Source organism: Aptenodytes patagonicus, chromosome 9, assembly GCF_965638725.1.
Source record: "Aptenodytes patagonicus chromosome 9, bAptPat1.pri.cur, whole genome shotgun sequence".
In the NCBI taxonomy this organism is placed as follows: Eukaryota; Metazoa; Chordata; class Aves; order Sphenisciformes; family Spheniscidae; genus Aptenodytes; species Aptenodytes patagonicus.
In genome coordinates, this window is record NC_134957.1 from 12389274 (window position 1) to 12409967 (window position 20694).

General features: G+C 48.0%; 2 protein-coding genes across 4 annotated transcripts; both read left to right on the plus strand.

The window, feature by feature from the left end:
* The first annotated feature begins 123 nt into the window (after window positions 1-123).
* LOC143164516 (nuclear pore glycoprotein p62-like) lies at window positions 124-12061 on the plus strand. 3 transcript variants are annotated; one of them, XM_076347196.1, is made up of 12 exons: window positions 124-528; window positions 1376-1758; window positions 2640-2720; window positions 3123-3251; window positions 4666-4761; window positions 5922-6030; window positions 6182-6326; window positions 6734-6783; window positions 6907-7041; window positions 7742-7853; window positions 8734-8800; window positions 11469-12061. In XM_076347196.1, the coding sequence occupies exons 1-12, from the start codon at window positions 248-250 to the stop codon at window positions 11558-11560; spliced, it is 1680 nt and encodes a 559-aa protein (XP_076203311.1). In that variant the 5' UTR covers window positions 124-247; the 3' UTR covers window positions 11561-12061. The 3 variants fall into 3 exon arrangements, with proteins under 3 accessions (XP_076203311.1, XP_076203313.1, XP_076203312.1); XM_076347198.1 differs by lacking the exon at window positions 4666-4761; XM_076347197.1 differs by lacking the exon at window positions 2640-2720.
* A 389-nt stretch (window positions 12062-12450) lies between these two features.
* On the plus strand, window positions 12451-20266 carry RBM41 (RNA binding motif protein 41). The gene is made up of 7 exons (XM_076347199.1): window positions 12451-12502; window positions 13464-13580; window positions 14115-14307; window positions 16716-16920; window positions 18348-18724; window positions 19305-19452; window positions 19817-20266. Exons 1-7 carry the CDS (start codon window positions 12495-12497, stop codon window positions 19972-19974), a joined length of 1206 nt encoding a protein of 401 aa, XP_076203314.1. The 5' UTR covers window positions 12451-12494; the 3' UTR covers window positions 19975-20266.
* The last annotated feature ends 428 nt before the right edge of the window (window positions 20267-20694 follow it).

The following is a 20694-nucleotide window of genomic DNA, read 5'->3' on the forward strand; positions in this document are numbered from 1 at the left end:
TGTTTGAAGGCGGGAAGACCCGGCCGGTGGTTGGGAGGCGGGGGAGAGGGGCGGGTGCGGAGTGGCGGTAACGTACGTCATCCCTGCGCGCGCGCCCGCGCGGCACCTGGTGGCGGTCGGGGCGGTGGGCGGCTCGGCCGGCCGGCTGGGGGGCGGGCTGTGGGAGCTGGGCCGCCGCCGCCATCGTCCGCGCCGGGCCCGGGCCTCCTGACGGTGGCGGTCCCTCTTCCCGCAGGCCGCGGCCACCATGAACCAGTTCAACCTCGGGTCGGGCGCGGCGGGAGGCGGCTTCACTTTCGGCACGCCGAAGACGGCCGCCACGACGGCCACGACCGGCTTCTCCTTCTCCACGCCTGCCGCCTCGGGGGGCTTCAGCTTCGGGAGCGCGGCCCAGACGCCTGCCAGCAGCCAGCCCGCCGGGCTCTTCTCCTTCAGCACGCCGGGCACTGCCGCGCAGCCTGCCAGCTTCAGCTTCGGGACGCCGGCCACGGCCACCGCGGCTCCGGCAGCAAACGTGTTCCCGCTGGGGTGAGAGGCCCGGGGGTCGGCCGGTCGCGGGGTGGGGCTGTTGGCTTTGCTGAGCGGCCCTGGCCACTGGGGAGCGTGAATGGATGAGGTCCTCCTCGTTGCTTTGGAAGTGCTTTGCAAGTAGTTCTCGAGGGAGCAAACCTGCTGCTCTTGTGCCTTAGAATTCCCGCTGCACTGTGGCGCATTCGGGAAAGCGCTCGGTGAGACCTGTTATTTGTCAATGCTGGCTTTTTCAGATGGGTATTAAAAATAAGCTGTTCCACGCTTCAGTCTGTAATTGGGGTATTGATGCTTGCGTGAAGAAATTACAAAACTTTGCGTCCGAGCATGAAACGTCTTGTTTTTTCTGATCCGAAACTGGAGCGCTCAGAATGTTTCTTCAGCCAAGTGGGACCGTTTTGTCCTTAGGAAAGGCTGTAAGCTTTGAGGTGGTTCTTCAGAACTGCTCTTGTTGAAGCTTGCCAGATGGGAGCAGTGGGAAGGGAGCTCAAATGGGGACTAGCAGCAAAAGTTAGTTGAAAAAAATAGTCTTATGTAGAGGAAGTGAAAAGGGTGCTCGGGAGCTGAGAGAATAAGCAACTTTGCTTACGCTGCCATAAATGTCTTCTGGTGCCTGGATGGGTGGAGGTAATTAAGGGGGAGTCAGTATAAAGAGACTTGACAGAGGATTGCAGGTGACAGGAGTTGCGATACAGTCTTTGTCAAAATTGAAGCATAAAGCTGGACAAGTGCGCATCTTTTTGAAAGGTGGCTTCTGCTGTCAGCAAATGGTCTGTAAGAAGGCCGACTCAGTACTTGACTGGCTGCACGTCTCAAACAGATGGGCTTCTTTTCTTTTCTTCTCCAGGACAAACGCACCAAAATTAAACTTTGGAGGCAGCGCTGCAACTCAAGCTACTGGAATCACAGGGGGCTTTGGATTTGGTAGCTCTGTACCGACCAGCGTGCCCTCAAGTCAAGCAGCTGCCCCTTCTGGCTTTGTGTTTGGATCTGCTGGCACCACCACCACCACCACCGCTCAGTCTGGGACAACTGGAACGTTTACTTTCTCCAGTGGTACCACAACTCAGGCCGGAACGCCCAGCTTCAACATTGGCACTGCAGCTCCACAGGCAGCGCCCACCGGGTTGACCTTTGGAACAGCACCTGCAGCTGCTGCCACCACTGCTGCCACCTTAGGAGCTGCAACCCAGTCGACAACCCCCTTCTGCCTTGGGGGGCAGTCTGCCGGTGAGCGCCTGGGCTTGACATGGCAGCTGTAGTCAGGTAGCCTGTCAGCAGGGAGGGCAACTGGGGATGGTGTGGAGGTTCTGCAGCCTCCTGCTTCTGCTGGTGTGAAATGAAGCAAGTGGCTGGAATCAGTGGTTTTTCTGATATGCTTGCCCGGGGTCTTCAGCGATGAGTAACAAGTGCTATTTAGCCTTCGGCACACTGTTTTCATGGGAAGTAGATGTCTCCAACCTCAAGCGTTATTGAACTTGTATTGATCACTTGTTTTCCTGAGGCCGGCAGGTAATACAGACAGAAAACCCCATCCATTAGGATCCCTGCAGGTGTACTGAATCCATTTGTTTCTTCACCTTACAGTAACTGGCAGAGTTTGAATACGTGTTTAAATGAGCTAGTGAGTTTGTCTCTTGTCTAGGCCAGTCTGGCCAAGCAAAGCATGTATTTGGGGAACTTTCTCAGGACAGCACCTTGGTCTGGCTGATTTCTGTGATAAACCACTGTTCACCTTCCCAGAAGCAGGAACCTGCCCACTCCTGCAGAGTCTGGTAAAAGTTCAGTTTGCAGCTTTTGATTTACTTGTTGGTGACAGTGCAGGCCTCGGAGGGAAGGTCATCAGCTCTGGGGTGAGGGTGATGTTCATCTGTGTTAGAATCGTTCTTGAAAGTCTTTGTAGGTAACGAGCTTGTTAGCCCTCGTTCATTTCCTGGATAACACAGAGTATTTGTTACACTGAATATTAAGGTTTTTTCTTACACTCTTACTGCTTCTAACTTGACTATTACTGCGATCAGCAGAAACCACAATGTCTCTGTAGTAAAAGGTTCGCCTTTTACTTACGCTACTTGTTCCAGTTCTAAACTTTGGGTCATTGCCTTCAACAGCAGCCACTAGTGCACCCGCGGCAACGCTGACCACTAGTACCAGCCAGGGACCCACTCTGTCCTTTGGAACCAAACTTGGAGGTAGGAAGTGATTTTAGGAAATAATTACTCGAGACTTTGTGAATCTGCTGTCCTTCTGGGAATAGTTTTCTGAACTGGAGTCTGGAAATGGGCTAGAAGTGTTTGTTGCTGTGAATTTGCAATGGCATCAGTAATCCGTGGCAGTTCACGCAGCCATTGAACTCGGTATCTTGTACTTTTTATTGCGTCCCACATACCAAATTCTGTTCTGTACTTCTTGCTGGAGCATAGTGGGAGGGAGCCACAGGTTTAAAGGGTATTTTGGTAGAGAGATAGAGTTGAGGTAGAATAAGAGGGAAAAAGTTTAAAATTCTTACACCCATAAAAAACTGGTGTAGATAGGCAAATTTGTATCCCGTTCTCAGCATGACTGTACAAGATCTATGCTTTTTCTGTTTGTAGTAATGTCCACAGCTGCTACAACTGCCGCTACCACCACAACCTCCATTCTTGGTTCAGCGGGGCCTACGTTGTTTGCATCTATAGCGAGTTCTTCAGCACCGACGTCGTCTACCACCACGGGCCTCTCACGTAAGTCACAATGTACAGATTTTATCTGTTGGGGAAATAAATGAGCAGCATGGTTGGTGCTACCTGTCAGTAGTGGAGCTGCAGATGCTCGGGTAATACGGGAGCATTCAAAAGGCCAGCTCTTCTCGCTGTTTGCCACCCTCCCTCTTTGTGATTTCTGGCAAACTTTCTTCAGTGGTGAGGCACGGAGGGTTTTGTTCAAACCAAAGCACGCTTTAGATTCAGAGTGGGCAAGCAGCACGTGGCAGTTGTAGCTGTATGTGAATTTTTTGTTTCTCTGTCTGGGTAGTATCGCCACAACTGAGCTTTCTAGTGATGTTTTAGCTGCTGTCTTCCAGACCCCAGTGCCTTGAGTCTGGTTACGTCTGCCTTTGACTCTTGCATTAGGTGTTCACGCTTCTTCAAGAACAGTGGCCTGTGACAGTGGAGATGCAGCGTGCTAAAAACAAGTATTCACACAGCTGTATGTTTGCAAGTTCCTCTGGTAATAACTGGCAAGTTTCCTCTTGCAAAGTTAGTTTTATGGCAGGAAATAGTGTCTCTTTTCTGATAGCTTTAAGGCAGTAGCCCAGGTTTGAAGACAGTCCTAACAGCTTTCTTCCTCAGCCTGCAATGAGACATTAATGCTTCAGTTGCCTTTGATTATGGAGACTAGCTACAGTAAATGCCAATGTTTACCAGACTTAATACAACTATTCCACACGTAGTGCTGTCTTACACCTACTTCTGAAAATTTAGGCAGCTGCTCCCAAGGACCTTCACAAGTTTTAAAGCCACACTGATTACTTTTAACTAATCAGCTGCAATTTGTAGACGCCGTATATACCAGCCTAACAACTTGTATTTTTAGTAGCTCTACAATGCTTGCATTGCTACTGTAGTTCCAAAGCTGACCTTAATCTTGGTGTTTAAGAATGCTTTTAAGCTAATGGGCATTCTCTGTTTTCAGGATGCCTGAAACCTTGTTCTTAGATGATAATAGGTGGGTTGTTTACAGGCAACTGAGATGTGACCAGCGTGTTTCCTGTAGTATGTGCAGTTGTATTGCTTTAGCAAGTAGCCGCATGCAGAGATTACATTTCCTGCCTGCCAGTGTCCAGCACCCTTTGCTTATGTTAGCATTTGATAGCAGTTAAATGTTAGATAATTGAAAATAGGTAAAGGGAAGTGACAGTAGCTTGGCACCCTGGGTTGATGAAGTTTCCTGGAAGAATCGCAGAGCATTCTGGCTATTTTATGGCTTCAGCCTGCCTTTTTTCACGTTGTGTCTGGATGATCCTTCACCTAAACAGTGATCCTGGTTAATACAAATAAAGACCAGATGGAGATGGGTGAGCAGGCAGGGTAGAGCTTTTCAGAGGGGCACTGTATTTAATGGGTTACGCAAACTCTTAATGTTGTCTTCTGTTTGCAGTTGGTGCCCCTTCCACTGGGACAGCCAGTCTTGGAACGCTTGGGTTTGGATTAAAAGTTCCTGGAACAACAGCGGCTGCGACAAGCACTGCCACTAGTAAGAACTAGATGCTGAAAGTAACTGCAGAGAAGGAAGCCTGACTTCAGCGCTCTGTAGTAGCGTAAAGGGCCACGCTGGCGTAGCAGCACAGCAGTTCTAATTTCTAATGCCCTCCCATAACTGAGAATAACACAGTATTTCTTTCTCTGATCCTCCTTTTCCATCTCCCCAAATGCACAGTTACTTATGACTTCTGAGAGCCTGTCCACAGCAAAGGGACTTTGGGTGAAGGAAGGCCCGTAGGCTTTGATGTTCTAGTCTGGAGCAAGTAAAGTAAATAGACGAGCTGCTCCTTCTCTAGCCTGCCTGTGTAGGTGCAGATTGCTCTAAGAGGGGAGGGAGAGGTGTCCTGATGGGGGAAGGGAGAGGCCAAAGACTTGCCGGGAGCGTTAGGGAGAGATGTTTTATGTTTCAGTTCTTCCCCGTTAATCTGTTTCTTCCTAATTGTGAGGTTCAAAGCGTTGGATTTCATTAACTTTTCTTCAAAAACAAAACAAAAAAGCAGAGATGAGTGCTGTGTTTAAGTGGCAACCGTCATGTGAAAACCTGCAGTGGAATTTGCTGCTGCACAGTGTTGGGATTCAGGACTGAACATCCTTTTCTGGATGCAGTTACTGGTCAGTTTTCAGTGTAATAACATGGATGCTGCTCAGCTCTCAAGGTCTTTCTAAAGCTTGTTTCTGGAGTGACTGTGAAGAATTTGAGCGCAGTGCCTAGAAGTGCCGCGTGACTGACTGACGGTTCCATCTGATAGATGCTCTTAGCTTTGTGAAAACATAGAAATCTCATGTTCTGCAAAGACGCAGGAGAGGAACTGGGTGTGCTGGTAGTTATTAGGCCTAATATTAAAACATGAGGAGATTGAGAGGGGTGTGGGCTAATGCTGTGTTTCTTTGAATAATGCCCAGGTTAAGTGCAGGCTGACAGTTCCTCTTCTTACTAGAACTACGAGTCAGGCATTTACAGTCCACTACTTTTGTGTCAAGGTGTGCTTCGTTCCCTTCTTGACAGACGTGGGATTTGCTTTTTGTTCCTTCAGAGGGACCTATTTGAGCTCATACAGCACTGTGCTTAGAAGTGTATATTGGACCTGTTCTCGGTTTGTTAGATAGCAGATGTGTCCTCTTCTGTTGCTTGACTTGAACCTCTTCTTTCAGGCACTACTTCTGCTTCTGGCTTTGCTTTGAATCTTAAGCCATTAACTACGACCGGTGCCATTGGAGCTGGGACTTCTACAGCTGCCATAACCACAACAACCACAACCAGGTGAGAAATTTGTTATAACCGACTATTTCCCGACTGGGGCAAGAGGCAGTATTAATGCTGGTATCTGGTGGAGGAAGGGGAAATGAGTGTTGTCATGTTTACATTTTGGTTTTTGATCTTGTGCTCTGTACTGTCTCGCACTTCCTCTCAGTGCACCTCCAGTGATGACGTATGCCCAGCTGGAGAGTTTGATAAACAAGTGGAGTCTGGAACTGGAAGACCAAGAGAAACACTTTCTCCATCAAGCTACGCAAGTTAATGCCTGGGATCGGATGCTGATAGAGAATGGAGAGAAGGTAAGGTGACGTGCAATGTAACCTGTTTTTGCTTGCTTAGATCCTTAAAGGCTTTAAGTGTTACAGAGGCAGCAAGCCATCTAGTGGGACTTCCTAGTTGTAAAAAAGAGAGATGTGAATTACATCTGGATGCTTGTGAAAGACTCACTGTATGTCTGGTCTGGTCTGTAGGCATTGGAGCTTGGAAATCTGTTCTGTGAGTTTACACTATGATAACAAGTTATCTTAGGGTGGAGCTTTCAAAGCCAAACCTCCATTATTCAATTTTTGGTCTGTAAATCTTTATGTAACTGCTTCTTGTTTCTAGTAGACATTTGTATGGTGCGGGCTTTCTCAGTTCCACCACTCTTCTTTCATAAGTTGAGTTTTGAATTTTCGTAGTATAATTAAGTGTCTTCTGTTTCCAGATTACTTCATTACACAGAGAAGTAGAGAAAGTGAAGCTTGATCAGAAGAGGTACGAAACTATGAACACTTGAGATGATTTTGTTTCTTTTTTTGCGTCTTCTTGCGTTGTTCTATGGCAGATCTAGAATGCATATAACTTCTAAGTGGAGTAGTTAACACTTTCTCTTTTCAGACTGGATCAGGAACTGGACTTCATTCTGTCACAGCAGAAAGAGCTTGAAGACTTGTTGACCCCTCTGGAGGAGTCTGTGAAGGAGCAGAGCGGAACTATCTACTTGCAGCATGCAGATGAAGAACGGGAGAGGACGTAAGACAAAAATCTGCTTTGAACATGTGATGAGCAGACTAATGTGGTGATGATCAATCAGCAAGAAGTAGAGTTGGGATGCATGACAATATTGATCTATCAACGGCCTTTGTCAAACATGTAATCCTGTTTTATGCATGGCAACTTAGATTTTACGCATTAGAAACAGGGGAATTGCAACTGGAAGCCCTTGAATCAGCATGAAAAGCTCTTTGGATGTTGGTCTAATCAGCTGTCTGGGAAAAGGTTACTGATTTTGGCATAATCTCTGAAAAATAATGGTTATTTAGTGACAGAAGTGATGAGAGCAGAATGCACTATGTGTGGCTCAAGCATCCTTGTAAGCCTTAAGTGTTGAATCGTAGCAGGGTAATTAAAAGAAGTGTTTGTCTGGTTCAAGAGATAGGAATCTTGAAGAATTTGGACTAGCTGGTTCCTTCAGTTCTGACAAAACCTTCCAAAAGCCCTCCATTGCTTGTCTGTCTCCCTGTATCTATCGAGAGAGAGAGAGGTTAGGGATTACTTCATCTGTGTGATAGAATGCCTCTCATGGTGCTGTTCCCACGTACCTGCCAGCCTTGGTTGAAAGGCATAGAAGCTGATTCTGATTGCCCAAAGTTGGTGTGACTGGGAGCAGGTCTTCTGCCCAGTCAGAAGTTCACTTTAAATATTCTGACCTTGGTTCCCGTGCATTTTGCAGCTATAAACTGGCTGAAAACATAGATGCTCAGTTGAAGCATATGGCACAAGATCTGAAGGACATCATTGAGCATTTGAATACATCAGGAGGCCCAGCAGACACGAGTGACCCGGTAAATCCAAGCTTTACTTTTTTTTGTATGTTGGTAAAGAGGCAAAGGATATTTAAACAGTTCTAACTCTTCATTTCTCCACTCGTGGATACTCTGGTGCTTGTAGTTTCAACCTTGGAAGGGTCTTTTGTTTCGTCCTTGGGTTGGTTCTCTTCTGGTAAGACTTGCATTATAACACAGCACAAGCCAGCCTGACTCACATACTTACTCTGCAGTTCTGATAATAGTTTTCAAAGTATCTCATTCTGGTAGGAACTCTGGTTATTTACTTGTTGTCTAATTTTTGCCTAGATTACAACTTGTTTCAGAGGTATTTCTTAACGTTGATCCAGCTACCTGCTCCACCGCTTGCATCTTTCTTGAGGCAAATCTAAATTTTGTTCAGAATGCCCTCCGTAACTGCTGATATTTTTTTCCTTATACTACTTTTGTATCCTCATGAAAACAAGATCTGAATTACCAGCTCTTTCTGATATGTATTAAAATGATGTTGATATTCCTTGTGGCTTTTCCGAGAAGCTTTTTTTTCAGTAAAATTTCCCTTCAGTATTGCAGACTTTTTTCCCCATTCCTTTTTACTTTTGCCACCTCGGGCCTAAGGTGATTAATGTTGTGGTGGTTCCTAGGTCTGAATTGGAATAAGCCTAAGCCACAGGCATATACTCTAAACCAGTGTTTTCTTAATGGTAAAGAGAAGCAAAGCAACACAGCTGCTGCACAGACTTCCCTGGGAAACTGGCTGTGCTAAGTTAGTGGAGCTGTACATATGAGAAATTTGATTGCATCATGTTCCAAAGGCAGGGACAGGCAGGCTGTCTTTTACTACTCTTTAGTGTCTATGTAGTGTAACAAATGACTTGCTCCTTCTCTTTCTGCTCAGCTTCAGCAGATCTGTAAAATTTTGAATGCGCACATGGATTCATTGCAGTGGATTGACCAGAACTCAGGTGAGTGTCATCTTGCAGCTTTTTGGGAAAGCATGTAGCATGTGTGCAAGTGTTTCTTGAACATAAATGAATTCCTGAAGATCCCTGAGGAATCTTCTGCTCCTCACCTTCAATGACACAGTCCCTTCTGTGCTTGAATTCTCCTGATGTGCATTAAAGGCCTCTGCTGAGAAGTAATTCCTGGCAGCTGCTAGTGTTTTACAAAAAAGCACAAGCAGTGCAACGCATCAGTGCAAAGCAGAGGACTCGAAAACCTTATGCATTGTTCTGTGAAACTAAGGTTAAATATTTCAACTTCTAAAATGTTATGGGGTTTCCCTTTGGAATAGGACAATTGGTGAGGGGTGTGTGTGTGTGTTTAATGTTATCATCCTCTCCCCCGCAATGGGAAAGCCAAATCCAGGTAAGACTGAGCAGCATGCATTTATCTGCAGGTGTGGTAACTCTGGAGTAATAGTGTGGAACTTTCACGGTAGCAATAACTTGAGATGTAGTGCAGAGCAGAAGATGCACTCAATAGTGAAAACCTGATAGTGTAGTTACTGTTGTTTCTTGTCTTGGATTCACCCTGAACTAGTATACCATGATGCCATACTAAAACAGAAGAAAGGAACTTTTCTCACAGGGAGTGCCTCCTTGTGAGGGATTTGAGAATTTGACATGGTTTTGATTTTAACTGATGTTAGCAGCCACACAAGGGCATGGCAGAATAAAGCAGTGCTCCTCTCACCAGTACCAAATTGCACTGTCTGGCTGCAGTGCTGTGAAAGTGCTCACAGCTGGTGTACTTCTTGGGTGAAAGCAGGCATACTACTGTCCATGTTTAAATAGTATTATTGGCTTAGGTCAGGATTTAATTTGGCTTTTTCTTCCAGAACATAGATGCTAACTTCTGCATTCCAAACATGGCTTTATTGGGAAATCTGGTGCAGCTCCTGTGGCATCAGAATTCTGACTTTACAGAATGTGTGTGAAAATAGCAACCTGGTACCTTTAAATTTTCCTAGAAAGGAGACCCAGTTTTTCCTCTGTGATTCAGTACCGAAGAAATTGTCTTATCAGTTAATAACAATTAATTCTCTTTGCTGGGAAATGTACATCTAAAGAAACAGTTCATCTTCAGTTCACCTTCAAACAAGAAAGAAGCAATAAGCCTAAGAAATTGCAGTTTTTAAAAAAGGTTAATGTATTTCTTTGTTTCTGTGGGGTCCTTAACAAGGAGAAGAATTCCTGTTACAGAATTACTGTGTGCACTGAAGTGGTATGGTGGAAAAACGATGCAATTTTGAAGTAAGCCTTCACACAGCCCTTGCAATTAGTAATTGAGTAGGCCTGGGAAGGACACATTCCTTAACATTCTTTTTGTATTAAAAAAGTACTAAACCTCCCCCCCCCAAACCAGAACTAGGGCATCTGTGCTGTAGGTAATGTTATCAGTTTTGCTTCCTGTGGAACACCTCCAGGACTGTTTCACAACAGCCAGTGATCTTTTCTAGGCATACTCATACACAGTGGCTATTAACTTGTCTGACTTGTTAAACAATTATGTGCAACTGTGGCACTTTATTTGAATTACTATTAACCTACACTGCCACCATTAAATGGACTTGCTGAACATGGACGCAGGGCGGTGCTGCTTCCCCAAGTGAAAGGAGTGTTTGGACAAAGCCTTGTTCTGACCTTCTGCCGCCTCCTGAGAGAACCACAGAGTCTTCTCTTTCGTAGTTACCACTGAATTCCGAGTTGAGCGAGAGAGACCGGTGAGGCAGTGAAGCAGACTGCCGTTTTATGCCGTAATCATTTTTTGCATGGTGAATTTTTGAAAAGTGACAAACTGAAGTGTGCTGCTTAATATGTTACCGGAAGATTCTGGGTTTGGCATGCTGTACGAAATAAAACCTAACCTGGAATATGGAGGCTGACGTGATGCCGTAGCCCTGTTGAATAGCTTCTGATAAGCTTTCATGGAATGAAATCAGAAATGGCTTTAGCTTGTGCCAAGATTTTTTTGTATATTGCAATGCCTGCTGCATTTAAAGTTGATGATCAATCAGTGGCTTATGTGTTTCCAAATGGGTGATCTGCAAATAACAGATGATCTGTGTTGTGGCTGCAAGTGCTCTGCAGCTCTTCTGTGCGATTGCACTCTCTTTTCTGTATTTACAGTTAAAAGCTTGTTATGGCTGTGTGATATCCTGCAAGAAAATAGGTGTATACTTCTAACGGGTTGTGTGGTTCACCTGTAATTTGCATAACTCAAAGCTGGTTTAGCAGGTGGCGGGTAGGGGAAACTGGTTTATAGAGCAATTGCTTTTTCTCAAGCTGCAGACCAGCTTGCAGTTCCTGTTCAGGGAGGGTTTGCTCTGCTCTCTGATGCAGTGCCCTGACACTGCAATGAAGTGGCATGGCAAAAAGTGTCAACAACGTGTCCCAGGACTCTTCCGATTCTGCCTGCCAGTCCCTGAATGCCTCAGAGTACTTTTTAGACAATCTTCTCTGCCTCAGAGGGTTAGCAGTGCTTTGTGTTGGGTTTCCCTCCTTCTTTGTGCACTGTCAAATCTGAGTGACTGTCAAAATTAACATGTTTTTCTTTCTCCTTCTGCAGGCTAAACTGTGCAGGGTTGTGTTTTAGGGGGATTGTAAGATTAATCACTTGTTTCTCCCACAGCCGTGTTGCAGAGGAAGGTAGAAGAGGTGACAAAGGTTTGCGAGAGCCGCCGCAAGGAGCAAGAGCGCAGTTTTCGGATCACGTTTGATTGAATGACTCAAAGTTTAAAGGATTAACCTGAAGTCTCCACAGAAAACAGAGGTTGTTGGGGATGTAGGTCTCAAATTATGATCTGGGTTTGTTTCTTTTCTTGCAATAAAATTTGTTGTTTGTTCCAAAGGCAGTCTTTGCAGTGTCTGACTGGAATTCACCCACTCCAGTCTGAGAGACTGCATGAAGTTTGTGCAGAAAGTATGTGCTCTTCGTCTCTGTTCTTTATAACTGCATGCAGACTGGTGAGATATACAGTAAATGCTGCCCAGTACTTAAACGTAACTTGAATGTGTTCAATCGGGACTTCATAAGCTTTTATTCAGGTCTTTACAGAGATGGTTTAATGAAGAGCTGTCCTCAGAAGGAGCTGCAGCAGTCTGAGAAGACTCAAATTCTTCACATTGCTAGCTGGAGTTTGTGTTTAAATTAGGTATGCTTCCACTTGTGAAAGTGGGCCTTGTTTTCTGTACTTTTGGCAATAAACTGTGTTTGCGCTGGTACCTGTAAGCAGAATTTCTGTGCAGTTAAAAATTATCTTACTCTTTAAAGGAGACCGAGGGGAGTCCCACAGACGCTATAGATGAGACTGTTGTTGAGGGACATGTGGGAGGCCCTTGCAGAGGGCTCCAGACACTTCACGGTGGGTTTTCATCTGGGAGCGGAGCCGTTCAGCTGCCTCAACGGCTGCTAGTAGTAACTGAATTTTAACTTTGAGGCTTGCAATGAACTGGAAGACGGAAATGTCAGGCTAACCCCGGCGTTCGGCCGCGGTTTTCCCGCGGAGCAGCCCGTGACTGCTGCCCGGCGGCGGGCCCGCTCGTCCCTTCAGCGCTACGCCTCCCAGCGGCCCCTGCGCCGCGGCCGGGCGGCGCTCGCGGGCGCTGCTGGGAGTTGGAGTCGCGGGCGGCGGCGAAGGCTGGGAGGGCCGCGGCCATGCGGAGGTGAGCGGGGCGGACGGGGGGTGCGGGGCTGCGAGCGGGCACGGGCTGGTCTCCGCTGGCTCGGGGCGAGGTTTCCTCGTGTTTCAGAACAGCCAGCGTGGAGCTCCTGTCAGCCTTTCCTCCGGGTGACAGCATGGCCCGGGGATTCATCTGGTGCCTCACTGGGCACGACGTTCCTGTGGAGACGGCGGTGCCTTGGGAAGCTGCTTTCTGGGCGGTCCGCCGGGGGCATCAAACCCTCCTGGAGCTGCCGTGGTCCCAAAAGTGGCAGTGAAAGCTTCCACCTGAAACTGGGCTGCGTGCCCACCCCTCGCCGGTGCAGAGTCGGCCCGAAACAGTTTCCCGGGAGAGGCGTGGGCTTCTCCTTCCAGCCCACAGAAAGGCTGAGCCAAGCTGCTGCTAATGGCCTGGTTCTGGGGCACCCAACGGCTCGGCAGAAGCTCACGGTGTAGGAGCGCTGCCTCCAAAAGAGGGGTCAGCAGGGCCCCCACTGCCAAGTGAAAATGCGTGTTGTCCGTGGGGTGACGATGGAGGCAGTGTCCCTCTGCGTGGAAGCAGGTGACTCCAGGAAGGGAAAAGGGAGCTTTCCAGAGAGTGCTGCTCAAATCACTGTTTCTCCCTCACAGTTTTCTTTCTTTTTTGAGTCATTTGAAACTAGCAATGTCTGTTTAGATAGTGATACAAAACAACTTTCCAGTACTAAAAATAAGATTGCATGTGATTTTTTTTAAATAAAAGCTCCCTGGGGCATTTCTAATGTTCTCAAAGTACTCTCAAATCTGTTGGCTTTTCTAGTATAACATTAATGGGAGCTTTGGTCAAGTAGTTTTGGTTCCTTGTTGTGCTTTAAATCCTGTAAAAACAGTCAAGGAGGTAGAGAGGCCGTAGCAGTGGTGCGTTTCAAGCAGTGTTTTCCCTGTTGCCTTACTGACCACCTCCATGCTGTGCTTGTGTGCCCCAGGGTCAACAGCAGCCTGTCCAGCGATGAGCTCCTCCTAGAAGACTTGGAGACAGAAGGAGAGAGGCAGCTGAAGAGCCTCCTTCACCACCAGCTTGATACCACTGTCTCCATCGAGCAGTAAGTCCTGATCTGGCCCCTGTGGGCGGCTGCTGGAGGGGCTGGTGAGTGGAGTCTGGCCATGTTAGGCGCAGCAGCAATGTCGCCTCACTGGGGCCTCTTCCCTGGGGAGATGTTTGGTGCACGCTGTTGTCCTGCCTGGACACCCCAGCAGGAGATAAGCACTTCTTGTCTCCTGGAGCAAATGCTCCAGGTGGTAACTTATTTTCACCCGTTAGGTGAAAAGAATCGATTTGCCTGGGCCAGACACAGGAGTGAGTTTCTAGGCTGGCGAGCATTTGCACGTGCAGGGTGCTTGGTGTTACAGTGTCATGAGCTGCCTCCTGCCTGTGTTGGGGCAGTATCCTGCCCTGTGGGATCTCATGGGCTTGGAAAAGGGTCAGGAGAGCGTAGCTCAATTGTGTTTTGGAAACATGGCATCTCTGCCTATGTGCAGCAGGACCAAGTGTGGTTGGGGGGAGAGGCCAGCCCCTTCCTATTCCCCCAGTTTCTCAGTACTAAGTTGTTTCTGCTGTTCTGTTGCTTTGGGTACAGGTGCAAATCAAAGCGGAGATGCTTTGCCCCTGCAGCTTTTTACAAGCCTTTTGGGGAAGAGGCTGCGGGGGCTTTGACCTTGTCACAGTTCCAGGCCCTGCAGGAGAGCAACAAAGAAACTGCCTCTCTCCGGGAACTGGGGCTCTCCGACTCAGAGATTCTGCTCTGGAAGAACCAGGCTTCAACAGGGAAGGTAGGCATGCTGTGCTCTGATGTGAACGTGGTCAAGTCCCTCTAAACCCATGGCCTGTGGCACCCTGGTAGAAAATTCAAGTCCTTTGTAAGCCCTCTGGTAAAGAATGGCTGTTCCATGTATCTCTTGCCTTTAGGGCAGCATGATCCCACATTTCTTCCGGCCTGTTTTCTTTGGTGGAATGGTCTGTGCTAAAAGCTATGGTGGAGAGAAGAGTTGGTCCTTTGGAACATACCAGGGCCTGATTATATTCCTGCTTCTGCCTTGATGGTCTCAAGCAAATAATTTCACCTGTTTATACCTGTATAAGAAGGATTTAAAGGCTGGAGGAGAAAAAGGAGGAAACATCTCAAAGTGCCTCAACCTCATCTTTCTGCATTCTGACACATCCCTGGATCCCATGGCTGGCTTGGGATAGCTGTCTGTAGGGAGGATTTTCTACATTCTCCTCAGGGGCTTGCAGATGCTTCAAGGGACTTGAAACAGTCACGTAAAAATAGCAGTGCAGAGCTGTTAGACCAAGTGTGTGATTGCAATGACATGCTCTTCTTTGGGTGCAGTTTGCAGCAGAGCAGTGCCAAAGCAGGTTTCTCTCCTTCCCCTACCTTCACCCTTTTCTTTCACTTTCCAGAGACAAGGAGCTTTTGGGGTTGTCCTGCGTCAGGTGCACTGGAGTGTCCTGCTCTTAATTTGGTAAACCAGAAGGTGCAAAACAGGACGTGGGCTGACCCTTGGCTTCCCTCTGTCTCTCCTCCTTTTCCTGAGCAATAGCTGTGTGCAGGAGGAAGCCGTCTGTGGTAATCATGGGTTTGCCTCTCTTCAGCTGAAGTCATTACTTGCTTTGGTGTTTAAATGCAAACCCAGCCCTGGTGTGGCCTGCATTAAAGCTTGGGTTAGAGAGGGGTGGTGTTAATTTAAGAACGAAAATGAATGTCAACAGTACCAGCTGTTGTATTTGGTATGAAATCAGTTCTGGGATGTTTAGAAATAAAGATTAGCATGGAAAACACTACTCTGACAGAAGGAACCAGTGACATTAGGGTACATCATCTCCGGCTTGTGAGAGAAGAAGAATATTTAGAGAGAAAGCCCAGGTCAGGTAGCAATGTGCAGCTTTGTATCTAGAGGCCCCAAGGGAAAGATTCCACCAAGGAGGAATCAGCTGAGACAGAGAGGAGTTCACATTTCCTGTGGAGCTCTCAGCAAAGTACTGAGTGCAGGCTTCTGTTATTTTCAGCTGCTAAGTTGCATCTTTTTTGAAAACAAAGTTCTACAAATGATTTCCCGGAATTGCTTTTCATATATATTTATGAATGGAATATATTTTTATATATATATATATGAATGTGTATATATATATGTATATGTATGTATATGTATATGTGTGTGTATATATATGTATGTATATAAATGTGTGTATATATATACAGCCTTTTGTGCCCCAGGGAAGCTGTGAAACGGTGAATGGAAGCCATGCAGATGTAAGCCCATGCAGTCAGGCAGGAAGGGAGAGGTACCCATGGGAAAGTCTTTGTTAGATTGGGCTCAGTGCAGGGAGAAAGCCTGGTTTCTTGCCTGAGGCAGAAGGATCTGCCACAGTAATTCTTGAACTGAATTTGAGAAGAGAAAATCCACCTACAGCCCCATAAAAGCATGTTCTCTGGATTCTGATAGAGGTGGATGGGGGAACAGAAATGCCCCTCCAGAAGTTGGGGTATGGCTCTGTGCTTTGGCAGCACGAGTCTGGTGAATCTTAGCAGTGCCCTGGCCCTGTGCAGTGAGGCTTATTTATACAGGAATGCTTGCTTGTAGCCAGTTTAGCTACGAGGTCTGTGCTGCAGTAGCTGGGTGGTTTCTGGGAGCTGGCTCATGTGAAGCCGGTCAGGGGTTTAGTCCTCAGCATAAACCTACCCTCGGGTGCCAAACAGCATCTTGGGGTTCACTTTTCAGCAAATAAGGTTCTGTCAGTGATGCCAGGGACATAGATGAAAAGCTTGGTGGAAACTTGAGCTCAGGGATGCTGTAGGCGTGGCAAAAGAAATGCCAAAGGGGGTTTGTGGAGTTACTGTAGGTGGCCTTAGAAAATGGCTATAGCTGGCAGAGGCAGGGACTGCTGGGACAGAGGGACGCAGGCACCATCAGACAGTGAGGCCAGGGGAAGGAAAGCAGCACAGAAAGGTCAGGAGAAAGGGGCTGTTTCTCCACTTCTCTCAAGAACTGAGGCTTGCTGAGTGGTTGTATTTCTGTCCTGCCCTTGCAGTAACAGGACATCTTGGTGACTTCCTCTTTGGGGTATGGTTCCTAGTTGCACCCACTCCAGGGCTGGAGGATGTGAAGTTTGACTGCTGGCCAAGTCTCCGAAAGGGAGGCATGTGCCATATCTGAGCAAAGCTGTGCCTGTCTTCCAGGGCTCTGGGCTGGGAGCAGCCCCAGAGGCCACGCAGGACCGACTCCATGCCATCCAGGAGAAGATGGAAGAGCGTCAGCGCATACTTGCTCTGCCCCAGAGGTTTGCTGGCAGCAAGCAGCTGAGCCGGCGGGAGATGGAGATTGAAAACGCCCTCTTTCAGGGGACAGACCGCCACTCCTTCCTCCGGGCGCTCTACCACCAAGGTTTGTGGGCTCAAGGCTGTTCCTGCCTTTGCTCCAGCACGGAGAGCTAGGGTGTGTGGGAGTCCAACACATTTCTGTCTGGCCTTCTGTCCCTGAAGACATGATTCCGTTTTGGCACTGTGTGGGAGGAGATGTTTTCCTCTCTTACATGAGCAGATAGAGAGTGGGCTCTGAAGGGTTTAATAGGCTTGTAGAGTCTTGTAAGGCTTTAATAGGCTTGTAAAGTCCATCTCTGTTTGGAGAGCATGGATCTCATTGACGTGCTGCATGTACTGCAGAGCCCAGCTTGTTATGTTGGAAGAGCAGCCGGCGTTATGCTTTGGTAGAGCCCAGAGGTCCCCACTGAGTTGCACTGAGTGACATGAGGTGCCTGTGTGGGGCTAGAGATCATCCCTTCTCTGATTTAACTGCAGTCTAACAAGGGTGGGAGGGAAGCAAAGGCACAGAGCAGGAAAGAGTAGGAGTGACTTGTTAAAGGCCCCACCAAGTAGCTGAAGTGGAAATGGAGCCCAGCTGCTGATTCCCAGTACCATGTCCATGGAATGACAGCACTTCTCGCCCCAGCAGTGTAGTCCCCAAGCCTCTGGCTTAATGTGACTTTTCTGGATGGAGAGTCAAGTGTTGTCCAGAGATGGCAAAAACTGCTCCAATCTGCTTTAGCTGGAGAACATGCGGGCATGAAGCTCTAGCCCAGACTGATTTTTGTATGTAAGACTATTAAATAGAAGATGAGGAGGAACTTCTAAACTCCAACTCCTAACTCTGAAAACACCACTGTGATCAGTGTTGACGCTGTTCAAGCTATGATGTCCAGCTGACCCAGCGTCCTCTGGCCCCTGCTCCCTCCTTTGGTGTCAGTGTTACGGCCTTTAGCAAACCCAAGAGGCAGCAAGGTTGAGGCTTGTAAGCTGGGAGATGCCCCTCTCACTTCTGTCCTCATTTCCATTAAATAGAGTAAAGGAGATATCATTGGTCAGTCCATGCCAAGGACCGTCTTTAAACCCAGGAGCTTAATCTGATGTCCCTGGAAGCAAAAAGTTTATATTCCATGTAGCAGTGTAGAAAGGCAGCATGGCACATCCTGGCCATGCACGCAGGAGGAGAAAGGTGTGTTGAAGGAGTCACTAGAATGTGCTGAAATGTGGCTGCAGATAAGCTCGTGAGGACATCTCTGGAAGAAATGAGCTCTGTACAGAGCACTGGTGAAGCTGCTGCTCTGTGCATGTTCATCCTGAGCTGGGACATCAGCACTTGCTGGCTGCTGGGGCTACTCTTCTTGTTTTAAATAACCTGCAGGGCCTGCCTGGCAGATGCGTGGAGGCTGGGTCAGAACAGGGTTTCTCCTGTCTGTGTCTCTTCCTGCAATCTGTGCATTTTCCAGGTTCTTGGTGGTAGTCACATTACCATGTTTCTCCGTTGTGGATTAGATGACACTCAGAAGAGGGTAACAGATGAAAAGGACCCCATGGTTCATCTGGAGAGTGTTTACCAAGAGCTGCTGAGCAAGAAGTGGCCTGAAGAAGTCCAACCTACCAAGAGTGACCCATGCTTGTACCCTTCCCTGGCCCTGCAGGGACCTGTGGCTGAGGAGTCATCACTTCCAGACCAGGAAAAGCAGGCAGAACAGGCAAGAAGTCCCAGCCTTCCTGCAACAATGCCCCACCAGTCCCCTCCAAGGCTTGTGATTATCAAAGAGCCTGTAGAGTTTGTCCCTGAAGAGGAGATCTGCAAGAACCGTCTCTCAGAGGAAGAACTCCGGAATATACCCAGGTTCTCATCCTACCATCCTGGGGAGCCCAACAAGGTATGTTGAGATGAACCAGGATTTATTCTTCTTCCTCACTAGCATGCCCTGAAGCTGCTTCAGCAGGCAAAAGCTCCTCTTTGCTATGGACTGGCTGTTGCCTGGAGGGTGCTTGGTTGATCCCCGTGGCCAAGTGAGAGCAGCCTCCACTCTGGGAGGGAAGGGGACCTTTGGATCTATTGGGAAGTCGCCCGACCTGGCAAAGAGCTGTACTTCAGACCCCAGCCCTTCCTGGCTCTGGCAGGTCACTAGTCAAGATGCCCTCTCCCTGTTTCAGCCTGACAGACTAGCTGTGATTTTACTCAACTGTGCTTAACTGGTAGCTGGAGCTTGTTGTGTTTTATAAATAACTGGAGCTATCAGCACTTGGCACAGGCAAGCATGATGATGCCTTGAGTCCAGAGCTGCCTTTCTCTGTATGCCCACCTGTCTTCCAAACTCCACCGTGTGGGAGAAGGACTGTGGGATGGCAGAGGGACTGAACTCATTCATACCTTTGAGGTGTATGGACTTGGGACCAGGTTGAAAGGTGTCTGTTTGCATGGCACAGGCCAGCTGACCCTCTGTCTCTCTGGAACAGGTGTTGTATTTGAAGAACCTGGGCCCTCGAGTGATGATGAAGGACCTAGTGTCCTTGTTTGCTCGGTTCCAGAAGGAAGACAGCCCACCGATCCAGTTCCGCCTCCTGAGTGGCCGGATGAGGGGTCAGGCTTTCATCACCTTCCCTGGTGAGTCGCTGCCTTGTGCCTCTCAGTTCTTCCCTGACCCATGAAGGTGCCACATCTTCCTGCAGGGCACTGGGCTGGTGCCAAGCTGCTCTCCAAGGAGAAGAAGGGAAGTTCGTTCCCTCTTCTTCCTATCATGTCATAGTCTTTTCCCTGGACTGGAGGAAGATTCACTGAAACAGAAGGGATGTAGTGTGTTACGTGCCGTATTTATATTCAGCACATCACTAGCTGGAGGATCCCAGCGCCACACTGGATCGTGGTGCAGGCTAAGGGTCCATGAGCCAGGAACATCTGTGTGAACACCACATGTGTCTGTGCCAGAACTTGCCGTGTAACCTGTACCCATTTTGCTCTCTTGTTGCAGATACTCAGTTGGCCCAGGACGCCATGCTGTTGGTGAACGGGTACAATCTGCAGGGGAAGCCGCTGGTGATTGAATTTGGGAAAAGCAAGGGGCATTTGCCAGAGGCTGACTCTGCCATCCCCTGCTCCTCTGCTGGAGAGAACCCCCCTGCCAAGTAAGGGATGGATAATGGGGAACCTTGTGGATTTGCATGGGCCGTGGGAACTCCTTGGTCGTAACTGGGACAATGAAGGACTGTTGGGAGTTAACATGCAGTTCCATAAATCTCAAAGTGGGGAAGGAAGAGAACTGGGGGGACTAGGCTCTTCCTTGAGAGAGATGGGCACTGTCTTTACACTGTTGGGGTGTACTGGCTTTTTCCTCCTGTTCTATATGCGTGTCTGCCTTCTCAGCCCTTTGTGGCAAGGAGGGAGGGAGGAAACCATGTAAATAAATATATTTATTATGGTATTTCCTTAGTGTGTGTTTATTCACCTTTGCGCTGCACAAATCTAGAGCCAAGTGTGCTGCACTCTGCTGATGCAGGACTGTGTCAGCAGAGTTCAGTCCTGGCCTCTGTGCTGGGAGCTGGAGTACCTGACTGATGGGGGGACTGGTGGGGCTGCTGCCCTGTCTCTGGTGGCAGCAGATATGTTGCTTTAGGACGAGAAAAAAGGCTGTCCCTCTTCCTCCAGACACTTTGGCTGCACAGGTATCTAATTACACAGGTGCTTTATGATCGCAAATACATCTTGACTCCTCACTATTGATCCCGATAAAACCCTGTGGCATGGAGGATGGTTGCTCTGGTGGGGTACCATTGTGGCAGACGCCGTGGTTTATCTGCTGACCTGTTTTAGTGCTTTCTGTGAATGAGGCAAGCTAATGTCATATGCTTC

What these genes read in the sequence shown, in the direction of transcription:
- LOC143164516 (XM_076347196.1), top strand. Translation starts at nt 248, where the DNA reads ATGAACCAGTTCAACCTCGGGTCGGGCGCGGCGGGAGGCGGCTTCACT. An exon ending in GCAAACGTGTTCCCGCTGGG is followed by an intron (nt 529 to 1,375) that starts GTGAGAGGCCCG and finishes TTTCTTCTCCAG; the next exon opens with GACAAACGCACCAAAATTAA. An exon ending in CCTTGGGGGGCAGTCTGCCG is followed by an intron (nt 1,759 to 2,639) that starts GTGAGCGCCTGG and finishes TGCCTTCAACAG; the next exon opens with CAGCCACTAGTGCACCCGCG.
- RBM41 (XM_076347199.1), top strand. An exon ending in ATCCTGGGGAGCCCAACAAG is followed by an intron (nt 18,725 to 19,304) that starts GTATGTTGAGAT and finishes TCTCTGGAACAG; the next exon opens with GTGTTGTATTTGAAGAACCT. An exon ending in GGCTTTCATCACCTTCCCTG is followed by an intron (nt 19,453 to 19,816) that starts GTGAGTCGCTGC and finishes CTCTTGTTGCAG; the next exon opens with ATACTCAGTTGGCCCAGGAC.